This window comes from Aspergillus nomiae (genome assembly GCF_001204775.2).
Source record: "Aspergillus nomiae NRRL 13137 chromosome Unknown contig00244, whole genome shotgun sequence".
In the NCBI taxonomy this organism is placed as follows: Eukaryota; Fungi; Ascomycota; class Eurotiomycetes; order Eurotiales; family Aspergillaceae; genus Aspergillus; species Aspergillus nomiae.
This window is the reverse complement of record NW_015378299.1, coordinates 28,067-43,599: the sequence shown is the minus strand read 5'-3', so window position 1 is coordinate 43,599 and position 15,533 is coordinate 28,067. Positions and strand designations below refer to the sequence as shown.

General features: G+C 49.1%; 5 protein-coding genes across 5 annotated transcripts; 1 reads left to right on the top strand and 4 right to left on the bottom strand.

The window, feature by feature from the left end:
• Positions 1-631: 631 nt before the first annotated feature.
• ANOM_009353 (GNAT family N-acetyltransferase) lies at positions 632-1,569 on the bottom strand (the record flags this gene model as incomplete). Its single annotated transcript, XM_015554609.1, has 3 exons — positions 632-670; positions 740-1,402; positions 1,456-1,569. The coding sequence occupies 3 exons, from the start codon at positions 1,567-1,569 to the stop codon at positions 632-634; spliced, it is 816 nt and encodes a 271-aa protein (XP_015404741.1).
• A 531-nt stretch (positions 1,570-2,100) lies between these two features.
• Positions 2,101-3,486, bottom strand: ANOM_009352 (glycoside hydrolase family 7 protein; the record flags this gene model as incomplete). The annotated part of the gene is made up of 1 exon (XM_015554608.1): positions 2,101-3,486. The coding sequence occupies one exon, from the start codon at positions 3,484-3,486 to the stop codon at positions 2,101-2,103; it is 1,386 nt and encodes a 461-aa protein (XP_015404740.1).
• A 1,471-nt stretch (positions 3,487-4,957) lies between these two features.
• Positions 4,958-7,968, bottom strand: ANOM_009351 (arrestin family protein; the record flags this gene model as incomplete). The annotated part of the gene is made up of 3 exons (XM_015554607.1): positions 4,958-6,017; positions 6,078-7,147; positions 7,219-7,968. Coding segments are annotated over 3 exons (2,460 nt in total), but the record flags the coding sequence as incomplete, so codon positions are not given.
• A 3,115-nt stretch (positions 7,969-11,083) lies between these two features.
• On the bottom strand, positions 11,084-12,175 carry ANOM_009350 (uncharacterized protein; the record flags this gene model as incomplete). Its single annotated transcript, XM_015554606.1, has 3 exons — positions 11,084-11,860; positions 11,930-12,055; positions 12,110-12,175. 3 exons carry the CDS (start codon positions 12,173-12,175, stop codon positions 11,084-11,086), a joined length of 969 nt encoding a protein of 322 aa, XP_015404750.1.
• Positions 12,176-13,403: 1,228 nt separating this feature from the next.
• ANOM_009349 (nuclear and cytoplasmic polyadenylated RNA-binding protein pub1) lies at positions 13,404-15,075 on the top strand (the record flags this gene model as incomplete). Its single annotated transcript, XM_015554605.1, has 5 exons — positions 13,404-13,781; positions 13,855-13,959; positions 14,016-14,663; positions 14,714-14,846; positions 14,906-15,075. The coding sequence occupies 5 exons, from the start codon at positions 13,404-13,406 to the stop codon at positions 15,073-15,075; spliced, it is 1,434 nt and encodes a 477-aa protein (XP_015404742.1).
• Between the last annotated feature and the right edge of the window lie 458 nt (positions 15,076-15,533).

Below are 15,533 nucleotides of genomic sequence, written 5' to 3'. Positions count from 1 at the left end.
GGACCAAAGGCCCCCCCCCTATAACAGAAGAGTTATAATAGCACAGCGTGCTAAGTGACGGCCAGAGCCGACGTTAACCTTTCAAGCGTGGTAGTTGGTCAAGGAGTTGACTTGGCCCTGGTCAGGTGGTTTAGGTTGGGACTAAGCTTTTGGGTTTTTTCTTTCTTTCTTGGGGGTTACTAAATTAGTTAGGTAGTGGTTGTCGTGGTCCATGGTTTACTGGTATGGCCGGAGATTTGGAAGGCTTGGATGGTGTTGTGGGTGGGTTATGGATGTTTGTGCTATGTACTGGTCTTAGGGTTATGGGTGTGATTGTGATTGTGATTTGATTCTGTGGGGACCTTGAGGATTGGGGGTTTTTTCTTTTCTCTTTTTTGTTCTAAACTAGGGGTGCATTGGTGGTCTGGATCTTTTGGCTTGGTGTTGTATACTGCTTCGTAGTTTGGGGGCGGTTGTGGAATGAGATAGATAACTTCATTGCAGATTCATGAACAAATAATAGATATATGTACTCATGTACTCTTGTCTCGTAATAGAGAGAAATCATACAGCAGGCCTCTTTTCATTCCTGCCATCCCGATTCGTCATCAAATACCGCATACAGCAAAAAAGATAGAAACCGCCCGAGCCCTCACTTCTCCAAGTTAGGCTCACGAACCATGCAATAAAGCTGCCAAACACATTATCAGACATCCATCTCTCCAGATGCAAAGGAAAAACAGAAAGAAAGAAAACCTACCATGCAAACATCTTCCCCATCCCGACACTCCATCTCCTTCTTCATCCTAAACCCCATCTTCTCATAAATCTGCACGTTCGGCACGTTCCGCGAACTCTCCAAATAGCACTTCACTCCCTCCCGATCCGCCATATCGGTAACAGCCTCGAACAACTTCCTCCCAATCCCCCCGCCCTGCGCCTTAGGACTGACAGCCACAATGTTGCAGAAATAGTACCCCCGCGGATCATCCCAGATCGCGCTCTGCGCCTCCTGCTGCCTCTCCTTCCAGATCCAGTACCGATTAGTCCGGAGCCCGCCCCGGCCTAAGTTCCAGATGTTGTTCAGCATCTGTCGCCAGCTCAGCACCCACCCTTGACACCAGCTGTACCAGCTCTCCGGCTCCGAGGCGGCATGCGGCGGTAACCAGCAGGACACGCCGACCACGCGGTCGACGCCATTCGCATCAGTTTCCTTGGCGACGTGAAACAGGGCGTTGTTGATCCCCCAGAGACACCGCGCCGCGAGGGAATCATAGTTTCTTTGCTTGTTGAACTGTGAGTTTCGGGACATGGCTTGTCCATCACGTCGGTCGGTGTGCCACCTCGACCGCGGTGATGGGCCGCTGTCCGTTAGCCTTTTTGTCTGCGGCGGGATTTCTTGCCTTGTGTTGGGATACGAGGGCTTGAGTTCGAGGAGACTTGGGAATAGTGGTTTGCCTGGTGATCACAACTCACCTTGGAAGGATCGAAAACCCATTGGAAATATGGGTCTTCTGCGAATGCTTGTTGGATGACTTCGATCGCGTCGGGGATGTCTGCTTCTGTAAGGGGGACGACCTCGACAGGCATGGTGACGGTGACGATGGATGGGGGTTATCTTGAGTTATACTGGCGGATGTCAACCTTATGCAGATGAGCGTCGGGAAACTTCATATGGGCGAAGAGAGACTCACCGGGTAAGGGTTTGATATGGTTGTTCCGAGGTACAGTATGTTCTATTTCCCCGCAGGACGTGGAGACAGCAAGGAGGAAGCGATCTACGAACTGAAGGTGAGTTGGTCGGTGGTCACTGGATCATTATGGATGAACTGAGAAAGAAAGTATCCGCTCGGCTTTATCCGAAAAGGAAGCTCTATGCGGGATTCTCCACTGGGCGGTAAAGGCTATACTGCTTAGATCTGAACGACGTCATTTCATTTCATATTCTTCTGACTACATCGGCGTTACCGTACATTTCTCTTTCTGCACAATATCCATGATATCCCTACCCCCCTTACATAGCGATGGCGAAATATACTTGATCATGACCACCACCCATAGCGAACGTTAGGCACTCAAAGCAGACAAAGTTCATCACCTGCAGGTGTATGGAGACCCGCATCAGCTCTTGAAAGTGGAGCCGATAGGGCCAACTTTAATGTTGGAATAGGCCACATAGGCGTTAGGGTTGGAGGCTTCAACCTCGCTAGGAACACCAGAGGACGTGGCGCAGGTTCCACGGGCCACGCCGGGCTTACTGGTGGACTCGTCGGTGGGGTAGTTGCTGTCAAGCCAGAGCATGTTGGCGTAGTAATCATCCCACAAGCTCATGACCAGCACCATTCCAGTCGACATGGCTTCGCCCATGCCGGCGAGCCCACCGTGTTTCGCGAAGCTACCCGAGCCGTCGAACAGGCTGTTTTCTGCGGTGCAGAACTCCGAGTTGATGGTGTTGCCGCTGAGACCACTGACGTCTGCGCTGGGCTGGGGGTATGTGACGCCGTCTTGCACGTAAAACCGTTTAATCTCAGTCAAGGTGCCGCTGGAGGTACCGTCATCGGTGATAAACTGCGTCACGACTGTCATCGGTTTGTTGGTGTCAATTGTCTTACCCGGACCATAGAAGGTGGTGTTGCCCACACGATATGGGTTAAAGTCGCAGCCGTCAGGATCACACGTCCCACCGTAGCGGTCGGAACTGTATGTGCCACCGCAGGCATCTCCAGTGCATAAAGTGTTGGTGGCCGTATCGCATGGGTGAGGAGTGAGAGCCTGCGAAATGCTGTTGGACTCCCATATGTCCAGCTCTGCGCAGCAGGAGCCATGGTTTCCAATGCCTGTATTGGCATTGTTGGTTGACGGTACCCAGCCTTCGACATTGGCTTGTCCCTGGATAAACTTGATATCCCGTGGGCATTGAGAGTCACAGTAACCAGTACCGTACTTCGCGCCGGCTTTGTTGTTTGGATACTTGGAAACACCTCCATCGGCGTCCATTACGACGAAGTACAAAGCGCCATTAAGACCACATGGAAGCTTGGAGACATCCACATCGAAGGTAAACTCTTGGTTCAACAGTTTGTAAACCTCGTAATTGGTATCGTCGGCCATCATGTAGACACGAGAACCGACGTTGGAGTTGGTGACGAAATTGAGGCGGACCTCGCTGCCGCTGGTGGTGATACCGTAAGTGTTGGAGTAGTCGGCACCATCTAAGGCACATTTCTGGGCACAAGCGTCATTGGTGCTGCAGTAGGAAGTGTCCCATTTATTGCCAGTGTAGCAATTGCTAGAGCTTCCAGTTTGGTGGACCCAACGCCAGTTGGCATCGAGGACAACGGAGCCTTGCTTGGTGCTGCAACTGCCGCCGTCACTGCATGTCTGCCAGGTCATGGAGGGATGGGTTTCGGTCTGGTAAGTCCCAATCTGCTGACCCTGGGCAAGGGTCAGGACTGAAGATAAGATGAAGGCATTGCGGCAGATTCTAGAGAGAAGAAAGGAAGCCATCTTTGACTCTGCAAAGCTTTGCCGGTGCTTGGACTTCATGAATCATGTTGGAGAGCTCCAGGAAGGAGCCATCTTTATATAGATGTCCTCCCCGACTCAAACATTGCCATATTGTGCAGACTAGAGTGCTTGTCTACCGGATCGAAGGACCGCCGGTCCGTTAGAGGAACGACATCTGGAGGCGAGCAGTTCATATCTCCGTGATGAAAACAGAATAACCTCCATCTAAGCAAAGACAAGAGCGGGAATCAGTTCGCACTGAACCTAAACAGGTCCGTATTCCCCGTAACTAATACTTAGCGGCGAGCTTCACGTTGTGCAGAATCCGAACACTTTTACCCCGAAGTCTCTTGCTCCTCACCGTAACAGGAACGGGTACGGGATCCCCGGACGGACTAGTCGTATGGGCTTTTCGCACTTCTGAGCCAGGCGTCTGTCAGACGATTGATCAGGTGATTCCGTAGTGCGTTGGGTAGGGAAATCGTGAAGAAACAACGGCCCTGATTCATAGCCATCGAGATCCAAGACAGAAAACAAGACCTCGGGTTGGTACATCCACCAATGTCATCTTCTCTATACTGAATCGGATATCATCGTCTAAGCTATGGGTGTGCCTCCCCAGATAATTCTGTATGGTGACTGTTGATGAACCCCTCAATTAATTTAGCAAGAGGAAACCCGGGGAAATGTGTTGAGGGGTGCCATATCCAAGTGTGATGGTCCCCAGTCTGACATGCAGACCACGTGCTAGTATAGCCACCTGGGACTGCAACCTCGCAATCTCCACATTTTCACCCGGTTAAATTGATATCGAAACACGGTGGCGCTGGCTTGTGAGAATTGGGTTCATCAGCCATGGCCTGACAACCAACATGGATGTTCCAGACCGCATGATCCTCTGACTATAGAAGGTCAGCGGAACGGTCCTTGATCTAGTCGGGTTCGTCTCTGTTAGCGTCGTCCTATCGTGCAGGTTAATATTGCTTAGCTACTGGCAATTATATCCCGATATCCTAGTCTGTAACGGCATATGTTCCGGAAACGTGTTCTCAGTCAATGGACTGTCACCTCGCGGGCTAAAGGTTAGCTAGCGTGCGTCTTCGAATAAGATTTGCTACTTCCCCTTTACAGCCATCATGCCGAGGCTCAATCTCGGAGACGATGTCCCATACCATTTGTCTAGGCCTTCTTGTTCAGGACGGAATGAAGAATGGGATGCGATGTTATAAATCATCAGCGCCAGTCTAGGAGGCGACTTCCCCGACATATCACTACCTTCATATATACCCGTTTATTGTGTTGATTCTCTGGTAAGAGAATTGCGATTGCATAACATTCGACTTGAAGCAAGGGAAAAGATCTATACATGTGTCGGAGATAGCAGAGGGATTCCAGATTGTATAGTCTTTGTAGATGCGCTGTTGGAAGCAATTCTAGTCGAGGTGCGTTCACATGAAGTACTTACAAGATCTGAATGATGAAACAGTGGTCTATATACTTTAGTAACATATAAATGTATGAAGCGAATTGTATCAATGGTTAGTACAAATATGTTTGTATGACATAGACATAATGACCTTGAGAGATGTATAACAGAGAAAAGAAAATCCAAGAAAATCAAGATCGCTCATGTTGATGCCCTCCTAACCCAGCGCCGGCCACCATCCTTATCCTTCTGCGCCTAATAACCCTGTAACCCGACCAAAAAATATAACTCATCAGCATACAGCGCAAATCGTAGGATACCGTGAAGGGAAGTTTCCGGGTAAAATATCAAGCACCCGTGGGTCCCATCAAAGACGAAAAGAATACATTTAATTCATGACATCGTAACTCCATGACTGACATCTAGTCGATTGTTGTCTCACGGCTTAGACGGTCGACTGATCCAGGCGAACCCACTCCCGTGGGACGTCCATACTGCGGTTCACCCGACCTCCAGGGGTCAGAGGCACATCAACCCGTCCGAGACCCCGTGGGTCATCGGCAGTTTCCTCATAACACGACAGCCGCGAGAAATAATCCTCCAGCACTGTCTCCCGGTCGTTATTACCGACGATAGAAGTGTATTCAGGGGGTGGTGTTATGAGGGGCGGCGGTGGCGGAACATCCTCGAATGCGGGTGGAGCAAATGACGGAGCACGGAGAAGATGCATAGGACGCGGTGGAGGATCATCTGCACGGTCGTTTGGCTCGTGTGCCAAATGCGCCTGAGGAGGTCGTGCCAAGCCACCAGAGCCATTCGTGAAACTTCGGTAAACTGCTCTACCAGTCGGCGGCTCCTCTACTTCGAAGGACGGAGAGTGGCCGTTCGAGCTGGCTTTGTTAAGCGCGGCGGCTCCCGGACACCCACATTCGTATTCCTGGGCAGGCGGCGCAGGATCCGAATTTGGGGAGGTATACGCTGGGAGATAAATGTTGGCCTGTGTGGCCTTGCACGAAAGTAGGTGGAATGGAGAATCGATAGAAATCTCGAAATGCCTTCGCTTACTTGGATCTCTTTCATCCACCTTCGAGAGACGAAGGACAATCTGGAAGAATCGCGTTAGCCAACTTGTTTTTATAACCTAACAGGTGGAAGCTCATCATACCTTGATCCAATGATTGATCTGTATATTTTCGTACGTTGTGTCAAAATGTAATCTGTGAGCCTCATCCCGATTTTTCATTTCATGGCAACTCGGGAGTTGAACATTAAACTCCATTTCGGTCGGACCGACGCCGGAATCGCTGGCTAAATTTCCCAAAAGATTTGTCCGGTTCCGGTCTACAATTTCATCACCTCTCGCAGCAGCTGTGCGATGATCCCAGTCAATGCCACCACCTGCTGTGACGCGCATTGAGCTGCCTGGGTATGTACTCGTGCTCGCTGAATCGGCTCGCTTCTCGAACAGTAGCACCTTCTTGGCCGGCTGAAAGCGGTGGACGCTCTTGTCTGCCGTCCAATGCTGTATGTTTTCCGTTACATAGACTTTAATCCGGTGGCATTCGACTTTGGCTAGCGGTGTTAATTTGAATGCAATGGGGACCTGACTGCCTAATGGGAAAGATTTCCCTGAGATAACGATGTCGTAGTGTAATTGGTCTTCCCAGTTGCGAGAAATAGCGATCGGCTCGACCTGTTCCAAGGAGCCCTCCGCCGGCGTGCGAATGACCGGCACTTCAAGGTTACCTAGGAGATTGGGCCGGAACGCGCCCGATCGCTCCACGATTGCTTCTAAATCATACCGAACATATCCCAGATCTGTCTTGATCGTCTCTGGAAGGGAGCCATCAATCGGGAACTCGAAACTATACAGGTAATCACCGACAGGGAACATGCGGTAGTTGCGCTGTGGATGAGCGACTACGCTAGGGGGTGGATCGTTCTTCCCGAAGCTGCGAGAGTGATTGGATTGAAGAGAAAGGCGCTTAAGCTCCTTACTCGTAGGCTGGCCATTACTGAGAGAGGTTGAGGATCCAGTTTTCGAGAAAATTTCGCGAGTAACAGCCACTGGGCTGCCATCTTTTCCAGCAAGGGGGGTCATTGGTTTAGCATGCTGATAGAAGTTTGCTCCGTAGTCGTTCGGCATCAGAATACTATCACCGTGGTTGAAATACATCATACCGTGGGTGACCAGGTCCTTCTTATCATGGTAATGCACCTTTTTAGGTGGTATTCCTGTAGCGAGGCAAAGGCCAGTCAGCGTGCGCACTTGGAAAATAATATTAACAGCGGTTGTTGGAACACACCCTCGGGCCAATCGGTTTGTGCATGTCCGCGGAAGCAGATCGATATCTTCTTAATCTTGACGCTTTTGGTGACCTTGAGATGCAACTGGCCACGTAGAATGGCGGACTTCTTTGTACTTGGGTCATTCTGATCGTATCCCTGCAGGTATAGCACAGGTTCTGTGAGGGCAATGCCCACTGTGATACCACTCCCGGTTGCAACAATTTTCTCGTGACGTAGCGTCGGAAACGGTCCCATCGACTCCGATGACGGCGCACTCCTTACCGACCCCGCAGAGGACTGATTGACCGATCCGGTAGAAGAGGAGTGGGAGCGCATTCTGCCCGTTCCTAGACCGGCTCCTAAACTAGCAGAAGCGAGCATTCGTGCATCTTCGGGAGACAATACGATCTCGGAGACCGGACGAGGACGCTGTGTACGGGACATTGAGCGGATCGATGGTGGCGACTGAGCGCGGACGGAACCCCCCAGGCGGAGGAAGCGCTTTGCGTTCTCGCGTGGACCCGCCAACTTCCTAAAAATTGAAGCGCGGCGATTGGTCTGTTTGGGGAAATTGGCGCCAACGACGGTCGATGGGTCGACTGACCGACGATGTTCCGCGCTAGAACTTGTATGTAACGATTCCGGGGGACTGTAATGTAGTTGGGCGACCGGACTGGTTGTGACCGATGCCGAAAGGTCCTGCTGCAGAGGAGTAATATGAGCGGTTGTCATCTTGAAAGACACCAATTCAGAAGCATCATTGATGGGAAGTTTTTATTTTTGAAAGGAAGAATCAATTTCGGATCATCGACACCTCAGTCCCTTTTTAAAGTGAAAACGGAAAAGAAAGGGAGCGATGGGGCTAAACTGAAACGAGCCTCACTATCTAAGGCGGTTTCAAAGGAAAGGAAGCGAAGCAGGGCCAAAGAAAGAGAAACACCGGATTGAAAGGTGAAAAGGATATAAAAAGAACGAAGAGAGAAAGAGCCAGGCAGGTCCAAGTAAGTAACTGAATGACTTACCCTGTACTCCGTCCTCGGCGGCTCGCAACAAGAACAAGGGTTGAAAACGAAAAAAGCAAAAACCCAAAAGTAAATATGAGAGGTACCAAATATTTTCAGGTCACAGAGTTTAAAAAAGCTCAGTCGTGACGCGCATTCAATGCGATCAGCTAGGGCCCTTTCGATTTCTTATTTTTTTTCTTTTTGGTCACAGTCCTTTTTCTTTTATTGCAGTCTTTTCCGTTTTGGTTGATGATCGACCGGCTGAACGCACGCAAGGGAGTAGACACACGGGGCGGTACGAGGAAGAAAAATGCGGAGAGTTTGGGTGTTGTGAGTGAGAAAAGAGGAGAAAGTACCCACGGAGTATCGTTGACAAGAAGAAATAAATTGAGACTTGGAGATGAATGACAAGGGTGATCAATTCGTAGCAAATGATCAACCAAGAAACAAGTCCAGAAGGGCCGATAAATTGCGGGGAGCAAATGGTTCAGTCGTTGTCCTTGTCCGCCGATACTCGTAATCAATCCCCCAAAGCCAATGCGAAGATCATAAAAGACACACTCCCAAACCCGATGGCGACCAGACCGACTGATGACGGCACCGATCCGGCAACAAGAATGAGGCGGTGCGCTTTGATTCCTTGGGCACAGGACACTGTCGAGCAATAGGAAACTCACGCAGGGTCAAAAGGGAAGAGAAAAGCAAATTACAGAGAAAAAGGTGCAGGGAGCGAATGATTTGAATAAGATTTCAGACGATGACGCGGAGTGGTTCGTTGTAGCCGGCGATCCGTGGATAGTGATTTAAACTGCTTGCTCTCGACTTAGTTCGTTGACGACGGAGTCCCTTGAAGTTCGTTGCCCTCTGTCTCGACTCTCGACTAGTATCTCGTCTCATTGGACTTTTACTGGTACGCTAAATGGAAATCCTACGGGTTAGTCAATTTAGTTTGTATCTTTTTAGTTTTTAATTTTATTTTTTTTATAATTTTTATTTGGATGATTTTGTCTCGCTCTCATGCTCACCACCAGGAAGCGTTATTGTGTCTTCTCCAATTGAGAATGTGCGGAGTACACGGAGTAGTAAAAGTAATACTAATATGCCTCGTGGTTCGAACCGGCGGCTTTTTCACAGCCATATAACTCAATCCAATATCCGATCTTGTTCTTGTATATCCTATGACGCGCCAGGGAAATGGAAGAGCATGTGACAGCGATCTCTGCATCCTTCCATGTAATTAAGTACTAGTTACTCGTAGTCTACTCTTTTCGGATAACTCCGAGTAATACTTCCACAGAGCTTTTACAGAACGAGAATCGACTTGACGAACCCATTCCTATGTTTGGGTTAGGTTTTCTTTCCTAGTCGGCTCGAGCCAAGAGCGAACCAAGTCCCTTTGACAACCTAAATTTGTGAGGGTGATGACGTTTCGACCGTAGATTTCTCGGTGCCGAGAAGACAGAGACCAAAGATGGTGGCTAGATTCATCCATGGCGGATATTACGGCACCACGGGATCAGCAGCCTAATGTGAGACTGTGACTTCCGCGGGGCAATGAAAAAATGATCGAAAAAAAAATGACAAGGCGAAGTGAGGGTCTGAGAGTCCATCTGTCAAGCATTTTCGGCACTTTGACCTGTCGTGTGTGTGCGGGGATGCATCTTGAGTGGGCGTGTGATTCATAACTGCAGCGCAAATCGAACAGTGATATCATACGAGATGCATCGCTTGCATTTCGGACGCCCCGTTCATCATCAATCTGGTCTAATATCTTACTAATCGCTTGGCTAACAGTTAACTGACTAGACTGTCAGAGATGTCGATCCCGTTAGTCATGTCAAATCAAACCGCGTTGGGACCTTATGAAATTCTTGATAGTTATGTTACATCGTCGGTACCTTTTGGCGAGGCAATTAAGGTAGGATTGGAAGTTAAAAATAAAATAAACAAACAAACAAAAAAAATACGACCAAAGAGAGAGAATGCGAAAGAATAACGCTAGAATCAAATGCTTGATGGTCTGACACGGTGGATCGAGTGCATTAGTTAATCGCTTAACAAGGTCGCTGTGGACCACTTGAAGAAGATGAAGACATCAATATTGACTTGAAGATTTTGATATAGTATCGAGCCAGGAGATTGAAGAGATCGCATATTTGCGCCAGATTGGAATGAAGGAGTTTCATTCCATTCCAGGATTGTGCAGTTATTTTCCGAAGATGAGTTAATCTGATTTCTAGAAGCCGAGATTAATTTGATACACGAGATTTCCACGAGCCGATGACCTCATAGAATATCCATAGAATGTTTATGCCCAAATCAGGGCCAGTTTGTACCTGAAGCCACGATTAAATCCAAAACAAACACGGCTTGGGAATAGCTTCCTTCCTTCCTTCTAGCTTTCTTTCTTTCGTTCTTCTTTTCCCCAACTTCTTCATTTCCCCCCCCCCCCACCTATTTCAGCCCTCAATGGCAGTGCTCAATTCGGAAAACATCACGAAACAGCGCATGTCCAAACATACGCGAAGCCCCTTGGAGCGGTTCTACATGGCCAACAATGTTACGCGACTTGTAGCCCAAGCGAGCATGCCTGCTCAGCCTTGTGGCTCCGGTAGAGTTTATCCCACTTAGAGTTGATAGTACAAAAATTGTCTAAAGTGACGAACTACCATGCATCGTTACGTTTTCAGGTACTACCGTCACCCCTTGCATGAACCTTGCCATGTGTCTCGGCGAGTGAGGGGACATGAAGGTCGGTAACCAAGTAGAGTCTTCTTACTCATCTTTATGAAGCGTTGTCTATAGCCGATAAACATTGCCATCATGAGTAGTAAACCCCCCAAGCGTCTCCCCGTCGTCCATAGGATAAGAGTCAGCTCTAAGTAAACCAGCTGTCATCAAGCTCGTTCATGTTCATCAAGCTATCACCTTCCAACATACTGGGGTCTCCAACGTCTCCACCGCCAAAATTCTCATTATCCATGAATAAGTCATCGAAGCTAGATTCCCCCGGCGCCATAATATCTTCGGTAGTGTTGCCTTGCTGCCCTTCTGGGGCCCCATTTTGATCGGAAAATACATCGGTCTTCTGCAACTCTAGGTCGAACATATCTCCGCCAGTTGGGATGTTGGCCGCACCATTCTCCAAACCAGGGACTTCGGTTGTCGTGTTCCCACTTTGGTCAACCCCCTTCTCCTGCTCGGCGGCACCAGTCGTATTTGTAGTGCCAAGGTTGGATCCCGACAAAAAGTTCTCGTTCCCCAAGTCGTCATCCCCAAAGTCTAAGTTCAGATCGAAGTCATTCGCCCCGCCAGTATCATCGAGCACTGAATCAAAATTGATCTCACTGGGCCCAGACTGAGACTGATTAGGACCAACCGCACCAGACTCAGCTGGTTTCTCTTCTTTCACAAGGGTTTCACTGGAGTCCTGCTGACTAGCATCGATGCTTGTGTGTGATTGCACGGTGTCAGCCTTGTGCGGTTCTGATTGGACTTGATTTGTGTCAATTGCTGTTGCCTCCGCCTGTGGCGCAGCTTCGGGGTCTTGTATGGTCTCTAATTGACTCATAACAACATCTTCGGCTGGTTGCAGTGCTGCCTTTTGGGCTGCAATAGCCTCGTAGTCCCTCTCCAGGAATGTCTTGGCAATGAACTAATGTTGGTCAGTAAGATCAACATACCATGTGCCCTCCGTTGGTCGACGGAAAAGAAAAACACATACGATCTGCTCGGACAGATTGTCCAGCGCGCTTTGAAACTGCTCATGAGCAACTGGAATTGAGCGCTTGAGTTGGGCCCTGGATTGCGTAGAACCCCCTGATCGAAAAAAGCGGCCGGTTTCGATAAGCTGGCCAGGATCAGTGCTTTTGTACTACAATAAACTGGTCCATAAGGGCAATACCGTTTGATTAACCATTGCCGTTAAAACGGCCAGAGAATCTGGATTTGAAAGGTCCGAAGTAGCCATAGTCACTGTGGCAGTGTCGCGTTGTCTTGGATGTAATCTGCTGGCGGATGATGACTGGATGAAAGCAAAAGATACGAACTACTCTGAGGCTAAGGGGTTCCCTAAGGGGTTCTGTTAGTCGATCAAGACAGGTCCGCAGCTGACGCAAGTTGTAACAGGGGTCCCTGAAAACCTGGAATGAGACGGGCGATAGATCAAACGCAGCAACGCCAATAGCACTCCCGCGACACGGGAGTACCAGGCAGGTAGGTACTACTGGTTTCTGAGATCACACGATACCAATGAAAGGACCAGGAGGACAGCAATCATGATGGTGTAAGATCGTAAACACTTTTGATGTTCTGCGCAAAGGAGAAAGGGTATCATTACTTACCGCAAGAGTGAACAAAAGGACCCTGGCCTAAGATTTTCGAACGATAGGTCAAATTGATGAGCAGTGGAGGAATTAAGCGCCTTACCTGAATGGATTCAATGGAAAGCGACCCGTCAAGGGAGGACTAACGCAAAGGGGCTTAGTGCGCCCCTCACCCCAAGCGGCTCTTGACCATCCAAACTCCTCGTTCTTTTCTCCATTCAGACTCCCGTCAGGTCAGATCATCGCAGCTTTTCTTTTCCCCTGTTTCCATTTCATTTCATCTCTCACGCTGTCCATATCGCACTTTTCGCTGGCGTCGAGACCTGAGTGATTGGGGTTTTCTTCCCTTTTGTTTTTTGCTTTCCTATCTCTTTTCTTTTCTATTTCTTTTTGCATCCATTTCCTCCAGCTCCCTCGTGTTTTATCCCCCCGAATCTTAAGCTTTTTTCCACCTGTTTAACTTGTTGGGGAGAAAGCCGTGTTTTGAGTCGTCTGGATTCTAGCGCATCTTCATCCGTCACGAAGCTGTTGCCTCACCCTCTAATTTCATTTCTTTTTCCTGTCGTTAATTTTGACGACAACGCTTCCTTGTATGCTCCACTAATTTCCTTTTCCTTCTCCTTTTTTTCCCTTTTTTTTTCCCCTGCCCTGTTTTGTCCTTTTTGTTCTTCTGGGCGTTCGATCCCCGCGTCGCTTTCCGCCTTTCGACCTTAAACCAATTCGGTGACTGCGTAACGTTCTGCATCGCCCCGTCCTCAAAAGATCTCATCACTCACACTCACCCATTAAGCGTTACCAACATTCATTGACTTGTGCATTATATTGTTTCAGTGATCAGTTTCCTTGTGTATTGCGGCTTGTGATCTTTCAACAATGGCTGATAACGTACCCACCCAAACTCCTTCGACTCTCCCTCCGCCTCCGCAGACCTCTGCTGCTCCAGGTCAGCAGTACGACGGGACTCAGGGCAACGGCCAGGCCAATCCTTCCCATATGCCGCCGCCCCCTCGCCCTCCGGTTGTGATCCCGCAGAATACCAATCCTATTCCCACAGCGATCACCTCTCCGATGTCTGGAAACATGATGTCCCCAACCAGCGCCGGCGGGTACGTGCGCCGGGCTGCCCCAGAGCCAAACAAAAGAGCTCTTTATGTTGGTGGTCTTGACCCCCGGGTAACTGAGGATATTTTGAAACAAATTTTTGAGACTACTGGACACGTTGTCAGCGTAAAAATCATTCCTGATAAGAACGTGAGTTCTGTGCGTCGTCTACATTCCCTATCAACTGTTGAATGTACATCAGCTTACGTACTAACTCCCGCAGAAGTTCAACAGTAAAGGATACAACTACGGCTTCGTTGAATTCGACGATCCTGGCGCTGCTGAACGAGCTATGCAAACCCTCAACGGGCGCCGCATTCACCAATCGGTATGGTCATCCGAGCCTCCTATACGTTCTAGAACCATCTCTGACGGGATTTGCAGGAAATCCGTGTCAACTGGGCTTACCAGTCCAACAGCTCGAACAAGGAAGATACCTCGAACCACTTCCATATTTTCGTTGGAGACCTGAGCAATGAAGTTAACGACGAAATCCTGCAACAGGCTTTCTCAGCCTTCGGTTCGGTTTCCGAGGCGCGTGTCATGTGGGACATGAAAACTGGTCGGTCCCGGGGCTACGGTTTTGTTGCATTCCGCGACCGTGCGGATGCAGATAAAGCATTGGGATCGATGGACGGCGAGTGGCTCGGGTCTCGTGCTATTCGTTGTAACTGGGCGAATCAGAAAGGGCAGCCCTCCATTTCTCAGCAACAAGCGATGGCCGCTATGGGAATGACCCCGACAACGGCTTTTGGTCATCATCATTTCCCAACTCATGGCATTCAGAGCTACGATATGGTTGTCCAGCAAACCCCACAGTGGCAGACCACGTGCTATGTGGGCAACCTCACCCCTTACACCACGCAGAACGATCTTGTCCCGCTCTTCCAGAACTTTGGTTATGTTCTGGAAACCCGTCTTCAAGCGGATCGTGGATTTGCGTTCATCAAGATGGATAGTCACGAAAATGCTGCTATGGCTATCTGCCAGCTTAACGGGTACAATGTTAATGGGCGTCCCCTGAAGTGCAGCGTATGGTCTTCCCTACCTTTCATAACTTGATGCTTTGCTAACTGTCGTAGTGGGGTAAGGATCGTCCTCCTACTGGCCAGTTCGACAACTTCTCTGGTCAACAGGGTAGCTCGCCCTTTAATAACAGCCCAGCCCCGTATTTCCCTCAGTACGGTGGACCCGGTGGACCTATGACTCCTCAAGGTGAATTTCATCCTATCCTTATGCAACTTTTGGTTTATGGCTAATATGGTAACCCGTAGGTCCTAACCCTGCTGGAAGAGGCTGGGATCAGTCCGGAATGGGCGGCCAGAACTATGGCCAGGTCCCAGGAAATGCAGGTTATGGCCGCGGACAAGCTGCCCCTGCCTCTGGCTGGAACCAGGCCAACAACGCTAATTTTGGGAATGGCTTTGGAGGCTACCAAGCGTAGCCTATCGTCCAGTATACTTCGCTGCATGCCGGCCTTATCGAACGTTCCTTAGATGGACCAATCGAGCATAAGCAGGGCTGCCTGCGTCAACAACTGTGTTAAGAAGAGGCTCTTTCCTTCTCCCTTTCGACTTTTCTCCTCTCTTTTACCTTCTCGTTTAATTTCTTCGTACTACCACATTGTTTCCTTTTATTTTTTACCGTGCTCCCTTTTTCATGATTGTCCCTTACTAAGTGGATTTCTAAGCGCATCTCCCATTCTCAAATGCTTCTCTTTGAAATGAAATTTGTGTGTTATCGTACACCCAATACCCCGAGTCCACTTCGTTGAGTCAATTTTCTCATGCTCTTTGCTTTCCATGAATGTGCGCTACTTTTACTAAGAGCTTCTTGGACTTTCGATTCAAGCGTTCTGCGGAATAAACTAAAAGTACCTCTTCTTGTTTCCTTGTGCTCTGA